Source organism: Paramisgurnus dabryanus, chromosome 11, assembly GCF_030506205.2.
Source record: "Paramisgurnus dabryanus chromosome 11, PD_genome_1.1, whole genome shotgun sequence".
NCBI classification, from domain to species: Eukaryota; Metazoa; Chordata; class Actinopteri; order Cypriniformes; family Cobitidae; genus Paramisgurnus; species Paramisgurnus dabryanus.
This window is the reverse complement of record NC_133347.1, coordinates 15,472,760-15,494,239: the sequence shown is the minus strand read 5'-3', so window position 1 is coordinate 15,494,239 and position 21,480 is coordinate 15,472,760. Positions and strand designations below refer to the sequence as shown.

The 21,480-nt window shown below is 37.4% G+C and overlaps 1 protein-coding gene across 1 annotated transcript; it reads left to right on the top strand.

Moving 5' to 3' along the window:
* The first annotated feature begins 1,656 nt into the window (after positions 1–1,656).
* efhd2 (EF-hand domain family, member D2) lies at positions 1,657–21,268 on the top strand. The gene is made up of 4 exons (XM_065247075.1): positions 1,657–2,204; positions 17,918–18,065; positions 18,234–18,368; positions 18,632–21,268. Exons 1-4 carry the CDS (start codon positions 1,921–1,923, stop codon positions 18,761–18,763), a joined length of 699 nt encoding a protein of 232 aa, XP_065103147.1. The 5' UTR covers positions 1,657–1,920; the 3' UTR covers positions 18,764–21,268.
* The last annotated feature ends 212 nt before the right edge of the window (positions 21,269–21,480 follow it).

The window sequence follows — 21,480 nt, the reverse complement described above, 5'->3', positions numbered from 1 at the left end:
TGGGAATCCATTCTATGACCTTGACATTTTATGTCAAAAATCAGTAAATAAAAAAGATGAAAGAGAGAGAGAGAAAGACAGAAGGATATTCCTATTTGTTTGTGTTACTCTATTCAGTTTGCTTATTTTGTCTGACCCAGATATATTCAGCAAGTCAGAAAAAAACAACAATTACAATCCACATTTCCTTGAGGCAAAAGCGTTTCCCAGTGAAGAGAGCAGTAAAGAATCCCCAGTGAATTACTGGCTCTCATCACCGCATCTGAATCCTCTCTAAAAAAATGTGTCTGTTTTAAAGCAGACATCTGGAAACATAACCCCTGGTGCTTGTAATACAAGAGTCTCTTTAAAATGTTTGTTTGTTTATTCACTATCCATCCAACATACAAAGGCAAGATATTTTTCAGTAGTATTACATGGTAAATCACAGCTTCTGCCGTGGCGGATCTAGACCATTTCAACTGAGGGGGCCAATCTGGGGCCAGTTGTACTGTTAGAGGGGCCAGTTGCATGAAGACCTTATTCTTGTCATATTATTTTCTGCATTGCACTGCAAAAAATGATTTTCAAGAAAAAAAACTTAGTATTTTTGTCTTGTTTTCAGTAAGAATATCTAAAAATTAAGTCTAGTAATATGTCTAGTTTTTAGACTAAATGTATCAAATGTAAGTTATTTTGTGCATAAAACAAGCAAAAAATCTGCCAATGGGGTAAGAGAAAAATCTTAAAAATTTTTCTTAAACCCTAAAAACATGTTTTATGCATAAAATCATTTAAATTTGATATTTTTGGTCTAAAAACTAGACTTATTTTCTTGGGTCGTTTTGCTCATCAAGAAAAAGGTACTTATTTTAAGAATTTTTTGATATTTTTACTGAAAACAAGACAAAAATACTAAGATTTTTTTTCTTGAAAATCATTTTTTGCAGTGTGCACTAAAGACATTAACAGGCCAAATACCATGTTTATGCTACTGTCTACTTGTGGATGTTAAAAACAACGATCGCAAAAAATTTGTAAAAATAATTTCACACCCCACATTTAGGGGGGCCACAAGGGGGTCCAAGCTTGTTGTCACAGGGGCACTGGCCCCCGCTGGCCCCTCCCTAGAACTGCCACTGAGCTTCTGTGAGAGTGTGATGTATTAAACACTTCATTCTCTTGATGATGCAATTTCAATCTGTCTTTCTCCATAAAAGGAGAGAACGCAGGTAGTGAGTGCAGCCCCTCCTTTATGACAGGGTGATGTCTCACAGTGTCTCTGTGTGTAGCTTCCTATTTTATGAATCAAATTACTCAGCTGATCTAATATTGATATCTCACACCTACTAACAACTAGCAATCATGCATATACATAGGCTAAACTTCACACTTATTCTAGAATTAGTAGACAAAGTTGGCTCATCAAACGTTTGATGTCATGAAAAGTACAGCTAATAAATTACGTCATTTAACCAAATAGTAATAAACAACATACATTTAGTTTTAAACTATACATACATAGATTCTTGCTGTGATATGATTCTTTTGTATGTGTAATAATCAAAGACTAACATAACTAAGGTATTTAGAAAAATAGGCTTGTGTTGACCCTTTGGTGTCTCTTTAAAAGGCGTGGCTTAGCAAGCGATTGTGTGTGGGTATCTTCAATACGCACGAGCTTATTTATTTTACCGTTAGTGATCACGGAGGCGTCATCACGCGCACGAGCGTTGTCTGCTTGAATCACCGGGCTTATATACGCGTATCCACTCACGTAGCCTCATGATCTACGTTTTAACACACATTTAACCACATGCTCGCCTGAATCTGGATTTTACGCATTCAACCTTATATGGACTGTGGTTTTGCAGCAATCTGCGTGTTTTCCCTAACGTAATTGTTCAGTAGATAGTAGTTAGATTTTTGTTCTAGGAGGAAATGGCAACGGACGAGCTGTCATCGAAGCTGACCCGTCGGCTGCAGATCGAGGAAGGCGAGCAAGAACCGGTGGCCGTTCACGTGGATCACGAGAATGGAGCGCACGATAAATCGGCCACAGCCAGCGCGGACTCGGAGCTCGGGGCAAAATTGCAACGGCGCGGGGAGCTGAACGAGGGTGTCGGTGAACATCATCAGCCCAGCATGAAGGTGTTCAACCCTTACACCGAGTTTAAGGAGTTTTCGAGGAAACAGATCAAAGACATGGAGAAGATGTTCAAGGAGTAAGTAACCTGAACTGATGGGAGGTGCAGGTCAACCATACACCTCTCTCTTTCTGTCTATCTATTTTATGTCTATCTATCTTATCATTTACTATATATTATTTATTATCTCTCTTTTTATATCTTCTTAATATGCTTTGTCAGTGAGACTAAACTAAATGTTCAACTTTTGTAAAAACAAGCTGTTCATTATACAGAAGTCTCACTGTTTACTCTTTCACACTTCTAATATGAGCCACAGCCCCACCCAACCCCATATCTTCAATTCAACATGCATACACAAACACATGTGTTGTACTTTGAACCATTGGCCAAGACATCTTAACTGCCCATATGTACTAGTCTTAACTGCCCATATGAGACAGTTCTGTTGACACATTGGCTGCCTATACTACAACCCCACACCGAGGGAGACTCCCATCTTCTGATCAATGAAAGACAGTTTACGCATTTAGTCCACGTTCGTTTCCTTTGACATGCATCCAAAACCATCCTTTTGTAAACGTTGTTTAATGCACACAGGGTTGGCAGCACCTCTTTTTCAGGGTAATTTCCTTCACATAAACAAAAACTGTGCTTTGGGTTCCAGCCGAATGATGGGAACTGGGGGTGCACGACACAGAAACTACGGGGGGCTGAATATTCGTGAGAGCAATCACAGGAATGTGTCCCTCGTGTGGACGGGCCAGTGCTACGACCGGGTCGGTTTCAGTGTGGGAAAGTGGGCTGATTTAGAAACTTTTGTACTGAGGAAGTGATGGGTTCCACTCCCCATTTCTGCTATTAGCCAAACAAAGCTGCCATTGTTGTGAATTAACCAAATCGGCCCGGCCAAATCTGTGCGAAGAGATGTTTATACTAGATTTATGCTTTGATGTAGATAAGTTGGCAAGTGTATAATTTTTGAAAGTGCTTTCATTTGCAAGAATGTGATATTTTTATCCACCACTTCTAAAATTTAAATGCAGGAACATTGAAAATAGCCTGTGTTATCTTGGTGAGAACAGTTGGTTCATTATTTGCAAATGGCAGGTTTAATCTGGTTTGGCAGCAAAATAGTTGTGATACTAGTCTGACGCAATTGCATATTTTATATCTTCTTCTTTGGTAAAGTCAAGACTACTCTTTCATATGCAAACATGTTGTCAATTGTTTTGGAGGGTCACCGTTACCATATCTGTGTTGCAGCCATGAGTTGAGTTTTATCAAGGTGTGTGCCGTCAGTTTCAGTCGAGAAGCTCTTTGATGTTGTAGCCCTTGGCATGTGGGGTCAAGAAGAAAGTGTGAGGTGTGCACGGGTTTCTTTGTTGCAGAGGAACCGAAGATCTATTGCATTTGTTATATTGCTGGGGTTGCTTCACAAGTTAATAATTATCCAAAAAAGCAAAGTTGTTTTTGTGCTGACATTTTTTGTAATTGAAAATTTATGTTATGTTTACTTTGCTGTGTAGCTTCCACGTTCAACTCTGAAACAAAGGATTGCTATTTAGTTGATTTATTACTTTTCTGCATGATAATGGTTGCCTAAATGCCTAAAGCTTTGAATATAGATAAGGAAGACATGGGTGGCGAGGAGGTAGGTTGGGAAAGCTATCAATGCCGGTATGAAGTTGCATGATTGATTATCTCATAATTGTGACCCCGCCCACAATGAAGTGTGGGTGCATGCAGTGAGAAACAAACATACGTACTTGTAACACTATTGCAAACGCTCTCGTGCACAAAATGAAGCAGATAAACAGAAGTGAGTAACAGCCACAAGCTGGTCAGAGTCCATGATAAGAGAAATGCAGGTTTTGCTTAACCCTCAGGCCACTCCTTTAAAGACATAAAACCAGGAGAGTTTAAATACATGTTGCATGATTTATGTTCACAGTGTTAAACTGTAATGTGCCGTGCCTTTGCATAGGTTATTTGTCTTTTAAAGTACAGTAATAGTTGTGATTTGCATATTTTCTATCTTTGTAAGAATTAAAGCACTTAGCCTAGAAAGTTAACATATCTATTTAAATTCTTAAGTATTTATTTAATTTATGCTATTGTTCACGTTAGCTATTTGCAATTTAGCTGAAACTTTCCAAGGCAAAGTACAGTACGTTTATTCCAGGAACAGTTCCCCTGAGGCACCTGCTTTGTTTAATGGGACAATGGCTGAGGTAACAGGATTGGATATCTACAGTTTGACACCTTTATTTGGGCTTGAACCTGAAACCACTTTGCATTGGTGCTGTAGCTCAGTCAGTAACTTTTAGGCTATGCATAAAACCCATAAAGTTTGAAAATAACCACGCCTTAGCCTTCAGTTATAAACAGACTGAAAGTGTTTAAAGCACTCATTCATGTGAAGAATTTCTTCCTGTCAGAACTTGTTTTTTGGGGATTCCATGGAATTGTGCCTCAACAAGAATTTTTTTTCTTTTACATTAGATTACATACAGTGATGTGGCATAAAATTTTCATTGTCTTAGTCACCCACTGTCTTGCCTTTAAATGGCATTGCACAAGTGAGAGTACAGTGTGGTCCTTTTCTAATCATTTGGTTATGGTTTTGACAAAGTCTTTTTAAGGAAGTTGAGTTACTGCGCTGCCATATTTGCAACGCCTCCAGGTCTTGCTGAAGCAAGACTTGTTAGATATGCCAATGCGCAGTGTCCCTTTCCCAGAGTATGTCATTCTTTAACAGTTGACGATTGGCTCTTTTTACTTAAAGGAACAGTATGTAAGAAATTTATATCAATTAATCATAAAACGGCCCTGATATGTCACTAGACATTAAGAATTTATATTTTAATTTCAAATACTTATATCAATGGCAACAGTGGTCAAGCCAGGATATTGTCATTTAAGAAGTTGCATCCCTCAACTGATGTTTATGTTGTCATGTTGTGTATTGGCCACCAGTTGTTTGATTGCAGTACCAGTTTTGGCCACAATCCTACATACTGTTCCTTTAAAGATGGGACTAGAGCGGAAATCTTGACCGATACGATCTCACACATTCATATCATATCATTACCCGTGACGCATCTTGTTTAAGATGACATTTCATAAGACTTTTTTAAGATGCCAAATAAAACTTTGGTGTCCCCAGAGTAAGTATTTGAAGTTTTTGCTCAAAATATAAAATGGATAATTTATTATAGCATGTTAAAATTGCCACTTTGTAGGTGTGAGGAAAAATGTGCCGTTTTGGGTGTGTCCTTTAAATCCAAATGAGCTGATCTCTGCACTAAATGGCAGTGCTGTGGTTGGATAGTGCAAATTAAGGGCCGGTATTATCCCCTTCTGACATCACAAGAGGAGCCAAATTTCAATTACCTATTTTTTCACATGCTTGCAGAAAATGGATTACCAAAACTAAGTTACTGGGTTGTTCTTTTTCACATTTTCCAGGTTTATAGAAGCACTAAAGACCCAATTATTTAAACATGAAAACAAGTCAGATTTTCATGATATGTCCTCTTTAATGTTAAATATCTTTGTTTTTGATCAGTATGAAGTCGAAACACCCAAATTCAGTGCTTTAGACCCAAGTCAGACAATGTCAGATCTGTTAAGGAGGAGCTTAAATTAGGGCACATTTAGACTAAAATGGAAAAGATTGCCTTTGCTTTTCTGAAAAGTTTCTTGTTCATTACATTGCGTTTTTGTAGTTTACACAGACGATAATGGTATTGTTTTCAGAAACTTTTTTTATGTTGTATAAATAAACTGCTAGGATGCATAACACAAAATGTATTTTTGTTGTGTAAACATGCTCTTACCCTCTCCCTTCTTGCCAGCTGCTCATTATTGCTCTGATACTGTAATGTGAAAAGCAAGTCAACCTAATTGGCTATGTGCTTCTGCGAGTTGCCCCATACTGTGCCTACATATAAGCGAAGGGTTTTAAGTCCTGTAAGTAGCCTTCCTGCTGAGTCCAAGCCAGTAATGAAGGCAACAGAAGATAAACTATGCTCTTCCTCTTTTTGCTTCCTATGTATCCTAACACAACTTTTCTTCAGGCGATATTTCCAACCAAAGATAACATCAGAAAACATGTTTAGGAATGTTTAGACAAGGTGTAACATATCTGCAGGACACAGATGTTAAACATGCATGCTACCCTCTCACTGATGGCCATCATAAACTTGCAGATATTGTATAAAATGTGTTTTATTGCAGTATGTAATGAGCACTGCTTTCTCCAACTCTTGTATTTGCCGTGTCCTTAAATGGTTATGTCTTCACCCTGCACACAGATAGCAGAATGATGTGATTATTCTCTAAATCACCCGTTTCCTCATCTCTGAGTTTCCTGTGAGTTGAAAGAGCCCTCTGTGCGGTTTTATTAAGTTCATTTTGAATAACTGCACTTAGCTGTGCTTTTATTACGTGCTATTTGTTACAGCAGCTCTCCACCTCAAGGAATTCATCCACAGAAGCTCACAAGACTGCATGCTGCCAAATCCAACTGACATACTGACCCAGTACGATACTTCACAAAGGAGAAAAAACATAAAGCAAATTTTTACTATGTCAGACTATGATAAGAGATAATAGATATGTGTTCTCTTTTGTCCTAAAAGTCACTTAGACTTTGCATTATGTTAATAATAATAATATAAACTTAATCTCGATTTCATGGTAAAGCAATATACATATAGAAAAAAAATATTACTGACAAATTATTTAATTTGTCAGTATTTTGTCCCAGTCATCAATAAGATTAAAGGGACACTCCACTTTTTTATGAAAAAATGCTTTTCCAGCTCCCCTAGAGTTAAACATTTGATTCTTACCGTTTTGGAATCCATTCAGCCGATCTCCGGGTCTGGTGCTAGCACTTTTAGCAAAGCTTAGCACAATCCATTCAATCTGATTAGACCATTAGCATTGCACCATTGAAAGTAAACAAGGGGACTACTTTCGGGCAGTGCGTAATATCAGTGCGCTTGCTGCAGCCATGTTACATCACCAAAGTCTTTGATTATTACACCAGTTTGAGAGTATAGTTCCTAACCATATCTGCCTAGAAAATCACAACTTTACATTTTCCTTCGGTCTTAGTACACAATGTAACTACAGAAGAGTCGAGTTTTAAATAGGAAAAATATCAAAACTCTTTGTTTATTTTTTTGCGCAATGCTAATGGTCTATTCAGATTTAATGGATTATGCTAAGATATGCTAAAAGTGGTAGCGCCAGACCCAGAGATCGGCTGAATGGATTCCAAAACGGTAAGAATCAAATGTTTAACTCTAGGGGAGCTGGAAAATGAGCCTATTTTTAAAAAAAGTGGAATGTCCCTTTTAACTGAGCTGAAATTAAGACACTAGGTTTCCTCAAATTTTTCTTCTTTGAAACCGAGCCCAGTCATCTCATCTCACATGCGTCTCGCCTAGAGTATCAGGGTACTTTACATGACAATGATGTAGTAAAAAATAAAGACAACAAAGTTGTTGGAATTATTCCTGTGAAAATTACTAAAACATTTTATCCTGCATGCCAGGTCAGGCCAGTAGTTGTCTGACTATATCTTAAGATACATCAAATGCACAGGCAGTTTCTAAAACGGAAGGCTGCATCCTCCGGAGGTCGCATTTGCAGGCTGCATACTTTATCAAGCCTGTTTTTTTAGATAACTGAGCATTACATTCACAAATCATTCAAGCATATTCAACAATTTACACTTAACTACGAATAATAGTCAAATTCATAATTGTTAATATTCTGAAATGAGACTTTTTGATGTATGCAGCCTACAAATGCGACCTGTGGTGGATGCAACCTTCCGTTGAAAAACAGTAACAGTCACCGTTTTTGTAGTTTACATGGATTTATATTATACATTTGAGAACGGTAAAGAAAACTTGAGATTTGGGTATAAACTCAAAATAAATTCTTCCAAAAAATAATTATCTTTATTTATTTTATTGGTCTGTTCTCTTTCTGTATGTTACCTAAAAATTCTTATTAATTTCCTGAGTTATAAAAGAGCAACTTAAGAGTTATAAAACAGACAAAAGGCAGATGAGTTGTCTTGTGTTTAGTTTAGTTGGCTGCCAAACTTTGTGTAGGTGTTCAGTTCACTTGTAGTCACACAGTCATCGCATGCTCATAATGACTCATATAGGCAGTAGGATGCCCATACTGTAAGCTTGGGTGTTGGATCCAGAAATGCCATATGTAACCTCAACACTCTTTTAAGAGGTTCTCCTGTTTAACCAGCACCTCCTCCTGTTCCTTCTGTTACATTGTACAGTCACGTCGTGCTCTACGCTAACTAAAAATATCCCTAGTGGGATTCTGTGGCCGTTGGCTGATCCGTGAAGGATTCTGCTTAAGCGCTGATAGTCAGTCACCTGCTCCATAATCCTAGCAGGTCGCTTTAACTGTATTTAAAATGTATGATTCATAACTGCAGATAAGTTTTCTTTTTGTGATTTAGTAAATTCATGGATTCAAGAAAGTCTGTTTTCCCATAAATTATCAATTTACTCAATTAGAACAACTACTTGAAGTTATATGATGTTTCACATTTGTCAATACTGAAATTGAATCAAACTTTCACAGTGAAATGTTTTGCACAGGATGTTTTGCACCATAAAAACCGACTGACAGTCTCTCTTCATGTATTGCAAAATACAGTCTCACTGCAGAAGTTGTATTAAACATAACATACAGTATAATTTAATTTCGAGAATCAGGTTTCAGTAAAGAAGCTATAAGTGGTTTCGGGGTAAACGCTTCTTAAAGTGACGCTTAAAACAACCAGTAGTGCAGTAACCTTAAGTGTGTAAAGTATCACAGAGTATCAAATGCTTTTCATTGGAGCTTTGTTCATTTCTTTAAAAAAAAATAGGTTGTGGGTCATAGTGGCGATTGGAAATATATTTAATTGAAAATGCAGCCTTTACAAGTGTAGTATCTGTTGAAATGAACCATTTATCCTCTTAACAGTGATCTTTGTTTTTCCCAATATCATATTAGGTTAATTGTTGTGAATCAGGAAACGATTCCTGGCCTGGTTTCTACCATTCTTGGCAAAAGAGGTCTTGGCTAAGATTAAGAACTAGCTAACCACATAAAATGAAGTTTAATTTGACTGGATCTGGCCTCTCATGCGCCTATGAATCATGAAGCCTGGCGGTCTGAGAATAGCAGTTGCATCATATTTTGACCTTATTTTCCTTCTTATTCTCATATCTTACTAGCATGTACAAATATTTTGTTTGGTAAAGGCCATTGAAGATTTGGCTTAACATCTCATATTTTGTGATTGTTCAATGCTCAAATGTCAAAATTTTATTGTTTTTCTTATGTGAAAGCTTTCTACTGTGTATCTAGTACAAATTGAGCAGGATTGATGACATCACACACACTGTGTTCACAATTGTTCATGTGTGTTGCGTTGTGTGTGTGTGTGTGTGGGACACAGAGGGTTTTCCCGGGACTTCTCCAGTCGGCTGTTGCTTGGCAACCTGAGATTAAAGAGATTGGCAGGGAGAGAGAAAGGGAGGAACCAAGCAAGATGAGAAGTAGGTTCCGGGTGTCTGGTTGGTCAATCCTTTTGTGTCTGAGTACAGCACAAAGTCTCATTATTTTTGTGCATAAAGAACACACAGCTTTCCTTAAAACCAACTTGAGCATCAGAATAACACTTTTCAGCAAGATTATTAGTCAGGTCTATTTAAATTCAGATTTTTCATAAATAAATCAGCAATATGCATTACACAAGCGTGCCTTTTTAGACAATCAAGTGCATTTAGGCTGGCAGCAACCCATTTTTACAGTCAATTAAGGCAGTTGGTTTATCCCAAATCTTGTAAAATGACTCACATTCTGATAAATGATTGCTTTTAATGTCCACAGTTTATAATCCTTTTAACTCTAATGGTTGGTTTAAGTAACAGCTTACATGCATTTACTCCATGGTGATTTAGCACACAGGCGTTAGCATTGACACATTTGCAAAGTGTTTTCCTTCCTACATTCATTTTATGCTTCCTTAAATAAAATTTCTGTTGAGCCTGTTTTAACCTCAGCTGCATTTAGCAATACCACTTGCTTTTAGAAACTTGATATACATAATTAAGTAGTAAAATCATTACATCACAAAAGCAAAACTTTATAATCATGCACAAACGTGTGACTGAAAATACAATTGTTGGACTTTATGCAAAGTTCTTTAACAACAAATCAAGCTATGACTGAAATCAGGTCACTTTGACTATGTATTCACAGAAAAGAGTCTGAAATGTGCAACAATTTTCACAAAATCTACACTTAAAATGACTTTAAAGCCAGTTTCAGTGTTTGTGCTTTTTGCCTTTTATAGGGAAGAATTTGAGCTTTGACAAAATGATAAATGCTCATCTGCAAGTCTTCTAAATGAATAAGTGTAATACAAATGTAATAATAGTTCAGCAGTGTAGTAGAGTCATTGCGTTGGAGCGTTTAAGGCTAGGATTGGCCCACAGAGTCTGATGGGTAATTTCATTATTTATTGGCCAGCCTAATTCAATAAGATTGTCTTTAATGTTCAATATTAAATGGTCTTTAAATGAATGAGTAACATTAATGCAAGTTAATACAACCAGTGAACTATCAGTATCAGCATCGGTAGATATCATTGCATCTCTAATATATATCCAATCCATACAATGGTCATGGTATGTCACATGTGATATCAGGAAGCAAAGTAACGTGCGCAATGACAACAGGGAGGTGATGGCTGTGCGTAATCGAGTAACCCCTCATACTTCTGATAGTTTTACTGAGATTTCTAATTCTGTGCGAATTGGACATTAATATTACAGACACCCTGGTGGAAGTTGCATTACTCCATCTACCCCTGTAAAACTAATCAGGTGCCGTACATGAAACTCCAATAAAAAAAAATGTTTCCTTCTAAACCCAAATTCAATGTTTGCCCTTCAAGCGAAACACCTCCCGCAGATGATTAAGGAAACAGAGGTAATCAGCGCTTCCTTATAACCAAGGTTATTGTTAAAACCTAGTATTTAGAAACCCTGTGCTGATTCACATTTCCTTCTGCCATAGCAAAGAAGTCTGACTCATCTGATCTGCTGATAGCTGCTGAATTCACTTGCTGTTGTTGGAAAGAAATCAAGTCATAGAAAAAGAATGCAGGGTGGTTGGTGTAGAAAACCAGAATATTCTTCCCTAGACTCGCACCCTTTTCAACTGTGGAATGTGGTTAATGGTTTTCTCACTAGTTAGCATCTAGATTGTTTAGTATCTGTGATGTGCCTATTCTAAGTCTTCCTGGAGGTCTTGAAATACAACATTCAAGTTTGAACATAAATATGTCAATTATAATGAAATCTGGTTGTAGCACACACATAAGGAGAATATTGACAGATTTTCTTCTCTTAAAGTCGCGATGGAACGGAAGTATCGATTGCCTAATTTTCCCTGTGGTGACGTATATCCGAGTGAAACCGGCTTCTGAAATGAAATAAGGCAGGGATGGATTTGAATTTGTCCATCGAGATCTGATTGGATCATTTAAAGGTAGTCTGTGTTGCTAATTGCTAATCGTAGCGATCTTTCACCATATGACCGGAAGTAAAGAGAGATTGTTTTGAGGAGGTGCGGAGATTATGAGGGCACATGAATTGAAAAATACCACAATATTACAAAACAATTGACAGTTTTTCATTTTTTTTCCTGGCGACTTTAAACATGCTCACACTAAAAGAATTAAAAATCATGGCACATCACACATTACAGGATATTATTAAGATTACTGTGCCAGAACGAGTGATGAGACAGACATCAAATGTGCTGAATATTTCCTGTATAGGACATTAAAAATAACCTTGAGTAATTGTGCAAGAAGAAAAAACAACGAGAGAAAACGTGCAACAGGAAGTGAACAAACGGCCTTGTTATGAGTGGTTAAATTTGTTACCTCAGCACTGCCATGTCCGCTTGGGACTCCCTTTAAAGGGGACAGAGAATAAAAAAAACATTTTTACCTTGTCTTTGTTGAATAATGGTAGTCTACCCACATTCACAAACATACAAAAAGTGGTAAACATGCTAAACATCTCAGTCTCATAGAAATTCCTCTTTTAGAAATGTCAGCCAGAAAACGGCCCAATCTGAAAAACTGATGCTTATGACATCACAGGCATCTAACTGCCCCTCCACTTTAAAATAATTGGCTACATTTTTTGAGTGGCAGCAAAGTCAGCCAATCAGTAATGAGATTGCAAGTTAAGCCAGTAGGGGGAGCCAAATAGGTGCAAAACCACTTGTTTAAAATCCCCCACCCTAATAGAGCTATCTGAGAGAGGTTTTTAGGAAGCTTCTAAGGCATTACAGACCCAAACAAAACATTTTTTGTCTACATGTCACTTCACAGAACAAGGATAAATACCTCGTTCAATCATTCTATGTCACCTTTAAATTCCTTTCCAAAATTAATTTATAAAATCTCAATGCAGGTCATTGCTTTAAATAGCTCACTGCTGCTTAAACTAGTGACGTTTCTTTAAATTCTTCAAATTCATTGCATTTTCCTGTTCTCTTTTGATTGACAGGATATATCGGCCATTACTATCTAATTAATATAATTTTAATATGCACATCATTTATACATACATAAACCCAAATAAAGGCAGGAAATGACACAATATTTACGTATTTATTTACAGCTGGTCTATTTACACAGGGTTAGTAGTAGGCTATTACCTGAGGTAATTTCTCTGAACCTTTTCTAAGAAGGTAAAAGTCTTTTCCGTAATAATTATGGAGACTGACCACAGTAGGGTTAAAATACTGCTGAAAATTTCCCAGATTGGTACAACCCTGCTGAAGTATTTCTAGTTTCTAGTTGCGGTCTTGGTGCTTCTTTTTGATGTCCTCATACCTTAAATATCACAGATGGTTTAGACGGAGCCAGATAGTAAGAAGTTGTAACTGCCTTACAACATTTCACAAGTGCTGCACAGGGCAAAATTCTGCCATTGCGATATATTTTTCCTGCTGTGTATATTGCAATAGAAGAAATAATGGATGACTTCACCATATTCCTTGAAAAGCTTTGAGAAAAATAACTTCTACCTTGCTTTTCTTGTATAGCTAACAGATAAAGGCATCCGCAATCCCCTGCACTTCTCAAAATATTTAATCATGGGTATTACTCTTGGTATCGTCGCTTCACATAGAGGTACATCTAGAGTCTTCAGAGGCCTGCCGTTCACTGTATTTAAGCTTAAATGTCTGTAAACATAATAAAGGACAGTAAATATTATAGCTTGATTATAATTCAGGCCTAGGATGTTGTAAAGCCTGTGCAAGTTTGCATATGTGATCGCAATCGCAAACCAAATAAAGCATTTGTGTCGTGAAACATGGTGAAATTAAATTACAGTTGACCTTTTATCACATTGGACATGCTTGACCTTTTCTTAAACAGAGCTAACTATATGCAAATGTGATTTATTGATTTTACTGGTTATTAAAATTTCAGCAGCACACACAAACCTTTCTTCCCTAAAAATCACAGTGTGAGATATTAGTGTGAGATACCTCTCCAGTACTGTAATCCACAACCAAACCCTCAATATTAGCGTAAGCCACAGAGAGACACAACACTCTGTGGTTTAAATCCTGAGATCAAACGGCATGTTTCAGAACACTGCAGACAAGGTTTCTATGATGTGTCAAGTGGCATACAACGAAGGGTTAATTATGGGTGCTTCAGAACCCTTTTAGGGTTTAAATTAGTAATGAGATGTCAAGAATTCTGTGGTACAGGGTTAATGGGAAGAGTTGAAACTTTAGGTCTGTGTCTGTGAGGCATGGCATCAGCAGGGTGTCTTAGTCGGTAGACAGTGTTGCCGTGACAGATGGACATATGCTCCATATAAATTAACAGAGTGCATGCTGGGATTACCTCAAAGAAGTTAATGAGGGGGATAAAGCCTTTACTAGAATCCAGTAGGGATGGATAGTGACGGTCGCATGGGCTTCAACTTCCTCGTTAAATAGCAAGGTTGACTAGGATATGTCGATTTTTTTTTTTTTTGTGTGTGCTTTAATAGGCACCAGTAGCCTGGTTAAATCCCCTAGTAACTGAGTTATGGTCTGGCAAAGCTTCATAAACACGTCATTACCAAAGGGGCGTCAACAACGGATGTCGCTCAAATGCGTCTGGCCGCAAGTGGATAGACCTAAAACCAATCAGAGCGATAACATCTTTTTTTTAGATATATGAAGGCTCCGAGTGTTGGTCTTTGCTCGGGTTTTAATGAAAAGATAAAGTTTAAATCGCATAAAACAGACGCAAAAGCTGATTCGAACGAGTGATGTTCCACGGCGGCATCCATCTTTATAATGTACAAAATCTGCTTCACTGTCGCTGTGCTGTGTCATCGTGTAAAGCCAGCCCCAACGTTGTTGATTGGTGCCGCAAGTTATTGTAGTCTACATGTCTCGCATCACATCTTCTGTCTGTGTTTCTATGGATAAAATGACCTGGTTACCATGGTGACATACATTCAAAAAATATATTTGGTGTGTGTGTGGAGGAAGTGGTATTGATGATTGCTGAATGATTGTGAGAATAGGAAGTGAGTGGTCCTTCATTTCTCACCAAATACTTCACACTCACATCTCACACCCACACACAGTTCTCTTACAGTATATATACACCTTGACAAACACGTACAACAAACTTTCCTATAACCTAGTGAATGAGGTCTTGTCTAAATCCGACGTCTATTACTTTTCAGTCGTCCTTCATATAAGGACCCCTTTCAGTTAAGTTGACCAGGCTGCTTTTGCAAGACGCTGCACACCCTGCCTTACTGTTTACTTATTTCCATGTGTGTCTGTGGACTTTCTGTGTCTCATGGTACAGAATGCCTCACTATTGCAGATGAAGCAGAAGAGAGAAAGACAGATATAATCAGTCTGATCTGCCTGTATTTTATTTCGAACCATTACATGGCCATTTCTCAGTTGCACCACAGGAAGTGTGTAGATCTCTATGTGAAAGATGGAGATCTTGCTTGTTTTTGAGCAAAATGGCTGTAATGTTTTAGCATTTATATACACACTCAGACTGATATTTAGTCTTTTGAATTTGTGTTTAATATTTATTCATTTTAATGCTGCCAGCCCTGATGCCTGGGGCCGATATTAACTAAAACATTTAGTGGCAGGACATATGCTCTTTATAAATAATGCAAGTATAGGGCGTTTGGATGATATCAATAGCTGTTTTTATTAAAAATATATAAACTTGGTTCCTGCTTCCACTTGTGATGTGTAGATTTGAGATCACCATATCTCCTGTATAAACTTTGCAGTGCCATGAACCTCTATTTGAAGACATGAGCCTTTTAATAAAAATTTATTAAGAATAAAAATTTAATTTAATAAGAATTTTAGTATGTACTTATAATGTGCTTTGTTCTCCTGAACACTTCTCTGGAATTTTAACAACTGGAGTATACACATGATACAACCACAATATCGAGATATACAGCCACCCAATTTTCTCTGTTTTTTGTATGAGTCTCCATAAGGTATTCATCTTGTCAAGGCCAGGTCATGGTGACCCTTCAGTACTGCCCTCTGTTGGTCATGGGAGACATTGACACAGTATCACATTTATATTTATGCATTTGGCAGAAGCTATCTATCTATCTATCTATCTATCTATCTATCTATCTCGCTCTATCTATCTATCTCGCTCTATCTATCTATCTATCTATCTATCTCGCTCTATCTATCTATCTATCTCGCTCTATCTATTAGGGGTGCAACGGGTCACAAAACTCACGGTTCGGATCATATTACGGATTTTGAGGCACGGATCGGATCATTTTTCGGATCAGCAAAAAAAAAGTATGGGAAAATTCTAATAACAAATCAAGAAATTACAAACATTTATAAAAAGAACAAGGTTGCACATTAAGTAAGGTCTAAAATCATTAGTTACAGAAATCAAATGAATAATAACACTGCATTTATTGTATTAATTAAATGTAATTATTATTTTTTTAAAGCTTCAGAAGTGATTTTCTCTTTGTCTTGGGTTGTTTGATTAACATTAATGACACAGACTTAAGTAGGTCAATTGAGGTTACTGTCTCTTTAAGACCAAATGTGCACAGACTGCATCTCTCTGTTTGTGCACTACCGAGTCCCCTTAAACGAGCGCACAGACACAGACAAAGGGTGAATTACAGACGGCGCAGCATTACAGTCGTCCCACATAAAAACGTTACGTTGTTTTTCATTGCTCTATTAGCCAAATGTATTTTAATACACTACAGTATGAGAGAGAGTAGCGCAACTCTCTGAAATTTAAAGATCAAGAGTTCTGATCTTTGAAGGATGATTACGTCTGTGCATTCAGACCGCCACCGGCGAGAGCGTCAAAGTGTCCGGAAGTCATTCATTTTCAATGAGAGCCGGCAGCGAGCTCCGGCGAGCAGCGGCGCGGCGCGTCATGTACAGCGTGAGCGTCGAGGAGAGTTGAAATCAGCTCAACTTTATGGTAATGAGATATGACGCGGTTCGGCGGCAACCAATCGGAAGGCGGAAATGTTCACCGGCAACCAATCGGAAGGCGGAAACCTCCGCCTGAGAGGAGTTCAGAGAATGCATTCGAGCGTCAGAGCGTCCACTACAACTTTTCTAAGCGTCGTTGTATGGGCAGCCAGAGCTTTTACTCGAGCTGGACCGGACGCATTCAACCGCACGCGTGCGTTTGTGCGCAAAGTAAACTGATCACTTTAGCGCCGTTTTGCAGTTAAACTGTTTAAAATCAATTGAATGTTAACATTTGCAAACCTTTATAACACTTACAAATTATAAACTTTCCCTATTTAAATTTGCGTATTAATCCGCGAATCACATGCGAGCCGAACCGTGGGTCGTGATCCGTACGGATCACGGATCAACTGCGATCCGTTGCACCACTACTATCTATCTATCTATCTATCTCGCTCTATCTATCTATCTATCTATCTATCTATCTATCTATCTATCTATCTATCTATCTCGCTCTATCTATCTATCTCGCTCTATCTATCTATCTATCTCACTCTATCTATCTATCTATCTCACTCTATCTATCTATCTATCTATCTATCTATCTATCTATCTATCTATCTATCTATCTATCTATCTATCTATCTATCTATCTATCTATCTATCTCGCTCTATCTATCTATCTGTCTATCTGTCTGTCTGTCTGTCTGTCTGTCTGTCTGTCTGTCTGTCTGTCTGTCTGTCTCTCGCTCTGTCTGTCTGTCTGTCTATCTCTCGCTCTGTCTGTCTGTCTGTCTATCTCTCGCTCTGTCTGTCTATCTATCTATCTCTCGCTCTGTCTGTCTATCTATCTATCTCTCGCTCTGTCTGTCTGTCTGTCTATCTCTCGCTCTGTCTGTCGCTCTGTCTGTCGCTCTGTCTGTCGCTCTGTCTGTCGCTCTGTCTGTCGCTCTGTCTGTTTCTCGCTCTGTCTGTTTCTCGCTCTGTCTGTCGCTCTGTCTGTCTGTCGCTCTGTCTGTCTGTCTATCTATCTGTCACTCTGTCTATCTATCTGTCGCTCTGTCTGTCTGTCTATATATCTGTTGCTCTGTCTGTCTGTCTGTCTGTCTATCTATCTGTCTATCGCTAAGCTATACAGGAGACAATGGTGAAAAAGCCTAAACATCCTTTCTTTTTATTTTGTTTTCTTGCAGGTATGATTCACAGAAAGATAACTATATTGATCTGATGGAGCTGAAGCTGATGATGGAGAAACTTGGAGCACCTCAGACTCACTTGGGGCTGAAGAACATGATCAAAGAAGTGGATGAGGACTTGGATGGCAGACTTTGCTTTAGAGAGGTAAAGACTGTGCATCACAAGACTGTTAATATTTTAATCGAGCCATTCTTTTGTTGAAAGAGTCAAGATGATCCATTTGTATATATGTTGTTGCAGATTTGACTGTCCTGATTCTTTATCAGTGTAATATAAGCCATAAAAAGCTAACCAGTTCATCTTTTTTTCTAGTTTCTTCTTATCTTCAGAAAAGCAGCTGCAGGAGAACTGGCTGAAGACAGTGGGCTTCATGTCTTGGCACGTCTGTCAGAGATTGATGTGTCAACTGAGGGCGTGAAGGGAGCCAAATCATTCTTTGAGGCAAAAGTAAGAAATTCCAGTCCTCTTATTTTTACTGATTTTTTTCCTTTTCTACCAATTTAACCAAATAGCCTTTTTTTTAACTTATCTCCAGTTAGTCTCAGGACAGCTGAGACATTTTTTGATTTGACAATGATTTTAGTTTCCCATTCAGACAAATGCTCACAGGGCACATTTTAAATGTTTTCATTGGGGTTCTGGTCTGCACTGACTGCCACTGATCACACATTTAGCATTATACAGAAATAAACATTTTGTTCTTCCTAAAGGTACATGCCATTAATGAATCCAGCCGGTTTGAGTCAGAAATTCGTCAGGAACAGGAGGAGAAGAAGCGCCAGGCTGAGGAGCGGAAACAACGACAAGCTGCTTTTAAAGAGTTGAAGTCAGCCTTCAAATAACCAAGTCCACCTCGCCCCCCCAACATACTCATTCTCATCTATCTGTCTGTTTAAGCTTCGTCTGAGAACGCCATAATAAGAGATACTATGCAAGGCTGTGAAACCCTCAGAGATCCATGCAGATTCATCTTTCTGAGAGAGTCACCAGTGTAGTTTGTGTTCATGCCTGGATCTCACACAATCAGCATTGTTAAAATCATTTAATATTATTATGGATTCTGCACTCTCTCTCTCTCTTTTTCAATCTCTCTCTTTCAATCTCTCTCTCAGGCTGCTTTTGAATGTGAAGCCAGGCACTGATCTCAAATCACTGGATTGAATTTGTTCACGTCTGTTTCAATCGCATGTGTAATGTTGTCCTGTACACGTACTGTAGTTTCTACATCATTGTTCAGTGTCAGTGTCATTTTTAGCTTTGATGGCTTGTTTCACCTCACGTGTCTTGTTCTCATCTATGTTATAACACGGTGATTTCATTATAAGAGTGTAAAAGACAGTTTTAAAAGGTTTTTAAGTAGTTGAGCTTTAATTCTTAGTGTGCCATATCCAGTATGTTGTATTGACATCAGTGGCAATTGCACTAGACTAGAACATCATTTCCTGTGTAAGGAGGAAATGCTTGTCAATGTACCGTTACTAATTCAAGTGACATCACTGGCACACGTCAGCAGCTGTTTAAACATTCAGACCTTGGCTCTATTCAACATATTTTGAGCATAAAGTGGTTTATATTTTTACAGAGTTGAGAGATGGGTGTATTAGCATGTGGGGTGATGATTTTAATGGTGTTTGTAAGGAATGCTTTTTTTTGCATGATCACTGTGATGTTCCCCAAACTCAAAGTCACCTTTAGCCTGTATGGCTTGCCAAGCTTACAATCTTTAAAATTTACAAGAATGCAACACTGTTTTACCATTAAATCCAGTCGTAATTCAATTCAGTCTCAATATTATGTGTAAAATCAAGCTGCTTTGCTTTGCTGTTTTTAAAGCTCAGTATTGGTAGCTTGTTGACAGTGTCTGACACCGGTTTTATGAACTTACGGTTTGTCAGATACCTGAAGGCTGAGTTCAGCTTTATTAGGTGTAAACTGTTAGCATATGCAGCATGGCCGGCTTTTGCTGTTTACTGCTGAGGTCTGGCTGAACTAAATTAGGCAAATATTTATCATCTCATGAGCAACATTATAAGCCTTGCACACACCCCTCAGTGTGACATGCATTGATGTATAAAGAAAGAGGCAGGCTGTTGTATAAACCCAGTGCATGTGATTCGATATTAAAATGTGTTTTATGTAACTTTTCTCATCATTAGAGATTTCACCAAAAAACATCTGAAAGAAAAGGGAATATTTTAATGGATACCTACAAAGGAATTGCAATGTTGAAGTTATACATTGATAGACTTTAATGGTCATGCAGTGAACGTAACAGGCAGTACACTGTGGCAAAGGAAACTGAGATGCTGTGTATAAAGACAAATCTATATTTTCATGTGATGAATATTATAAATAATTTTAGTTTTGTATGGAATGGGGTCTTGTGAAAAGAAACATTTTTATTTTCTCAATATGGAATTTGGTTGTTTATGCTCTCCCTTATTTCTACATGTATCAGATATTCCGTACAATATTCCATAATCAAACAATTTCAGGTAACGTATAGTTCCTTTATGTATTGGAGGTAATATTGTTGTATACTTTTTATGTAAATGTTCTTGTTTGCTCATTAGTTATGTGGGAACAATCAATGTGTAATAATTTGTCTCCTTCCAACATCTGCATTTACCTTTTTGTTTGTTTGCTGCCGTTCAGTTTTAAAATGTAAGGGTAAATGTCATAATCTACATGTTAGTGTTTGATGAATTTTAACATCCTGTTAAAAGCCATAAACCATTATGTCATTCCTTTTGAGAGATTTTGGCAGTTTCATTAAGTTGTGCCAAATGTCTGAAGTACTGTGTTAGGCATATTTGTTATTTTACAACATTCCACTGAAAGTTTTCTTGAAATCTTTAGTAAAATGTATCATATAAACCCAAAAAGAAGGTAATGTGAATTAGTATTAACACAATTCTATAAAGCTTGGTCTAAACATTGCTGATCTACTGTGTTAATTAAGATTTGTAGATTTGAATCATTCACACACATCTCTTGCAGTATTATCTTAAAGGAAGTTATTTCTACTACGAGTTTCAAAAGAAATTGCCCCCTTTCAAGTTAGGAAAGTAAAAAATCTCAAACAGAATGAGAAACAGTATCAAATATCACATTGTATCCTTTGTTATTAGACTTATCATTTTGTTCCTCATTACAGCTATATGAGAATGGTTAAAGAGGACAAAGTCACTCTCTATGTCTGTTAAAACTGTTGGTTATGGTATTAAACTTTAGTTGGCTTGTATGTGTTGATATACATGGCTTCGATAATATGCACATTTATATTTGATTTTCTTACTAAAATGTATAATTATTCTTGTGACAATAAAAATACTTTTAATTTGGAAGCTTTGTCTTTATTGGTCACCACTGTGATGTTATGATTCACTTCCACTTATCTAAAATAAAAGAAATTCATAAAAAAAAACATCTGCCTGCAAAGTATTTCCTAAATGAAGAAAGAGTAAATAATTAAAATTCAAAAAGATATTTTAATAAATTATTGTAAGCACACAATTGACAGACTTCCACAGTATTTGTTTTTCATGGTGTGCTTACC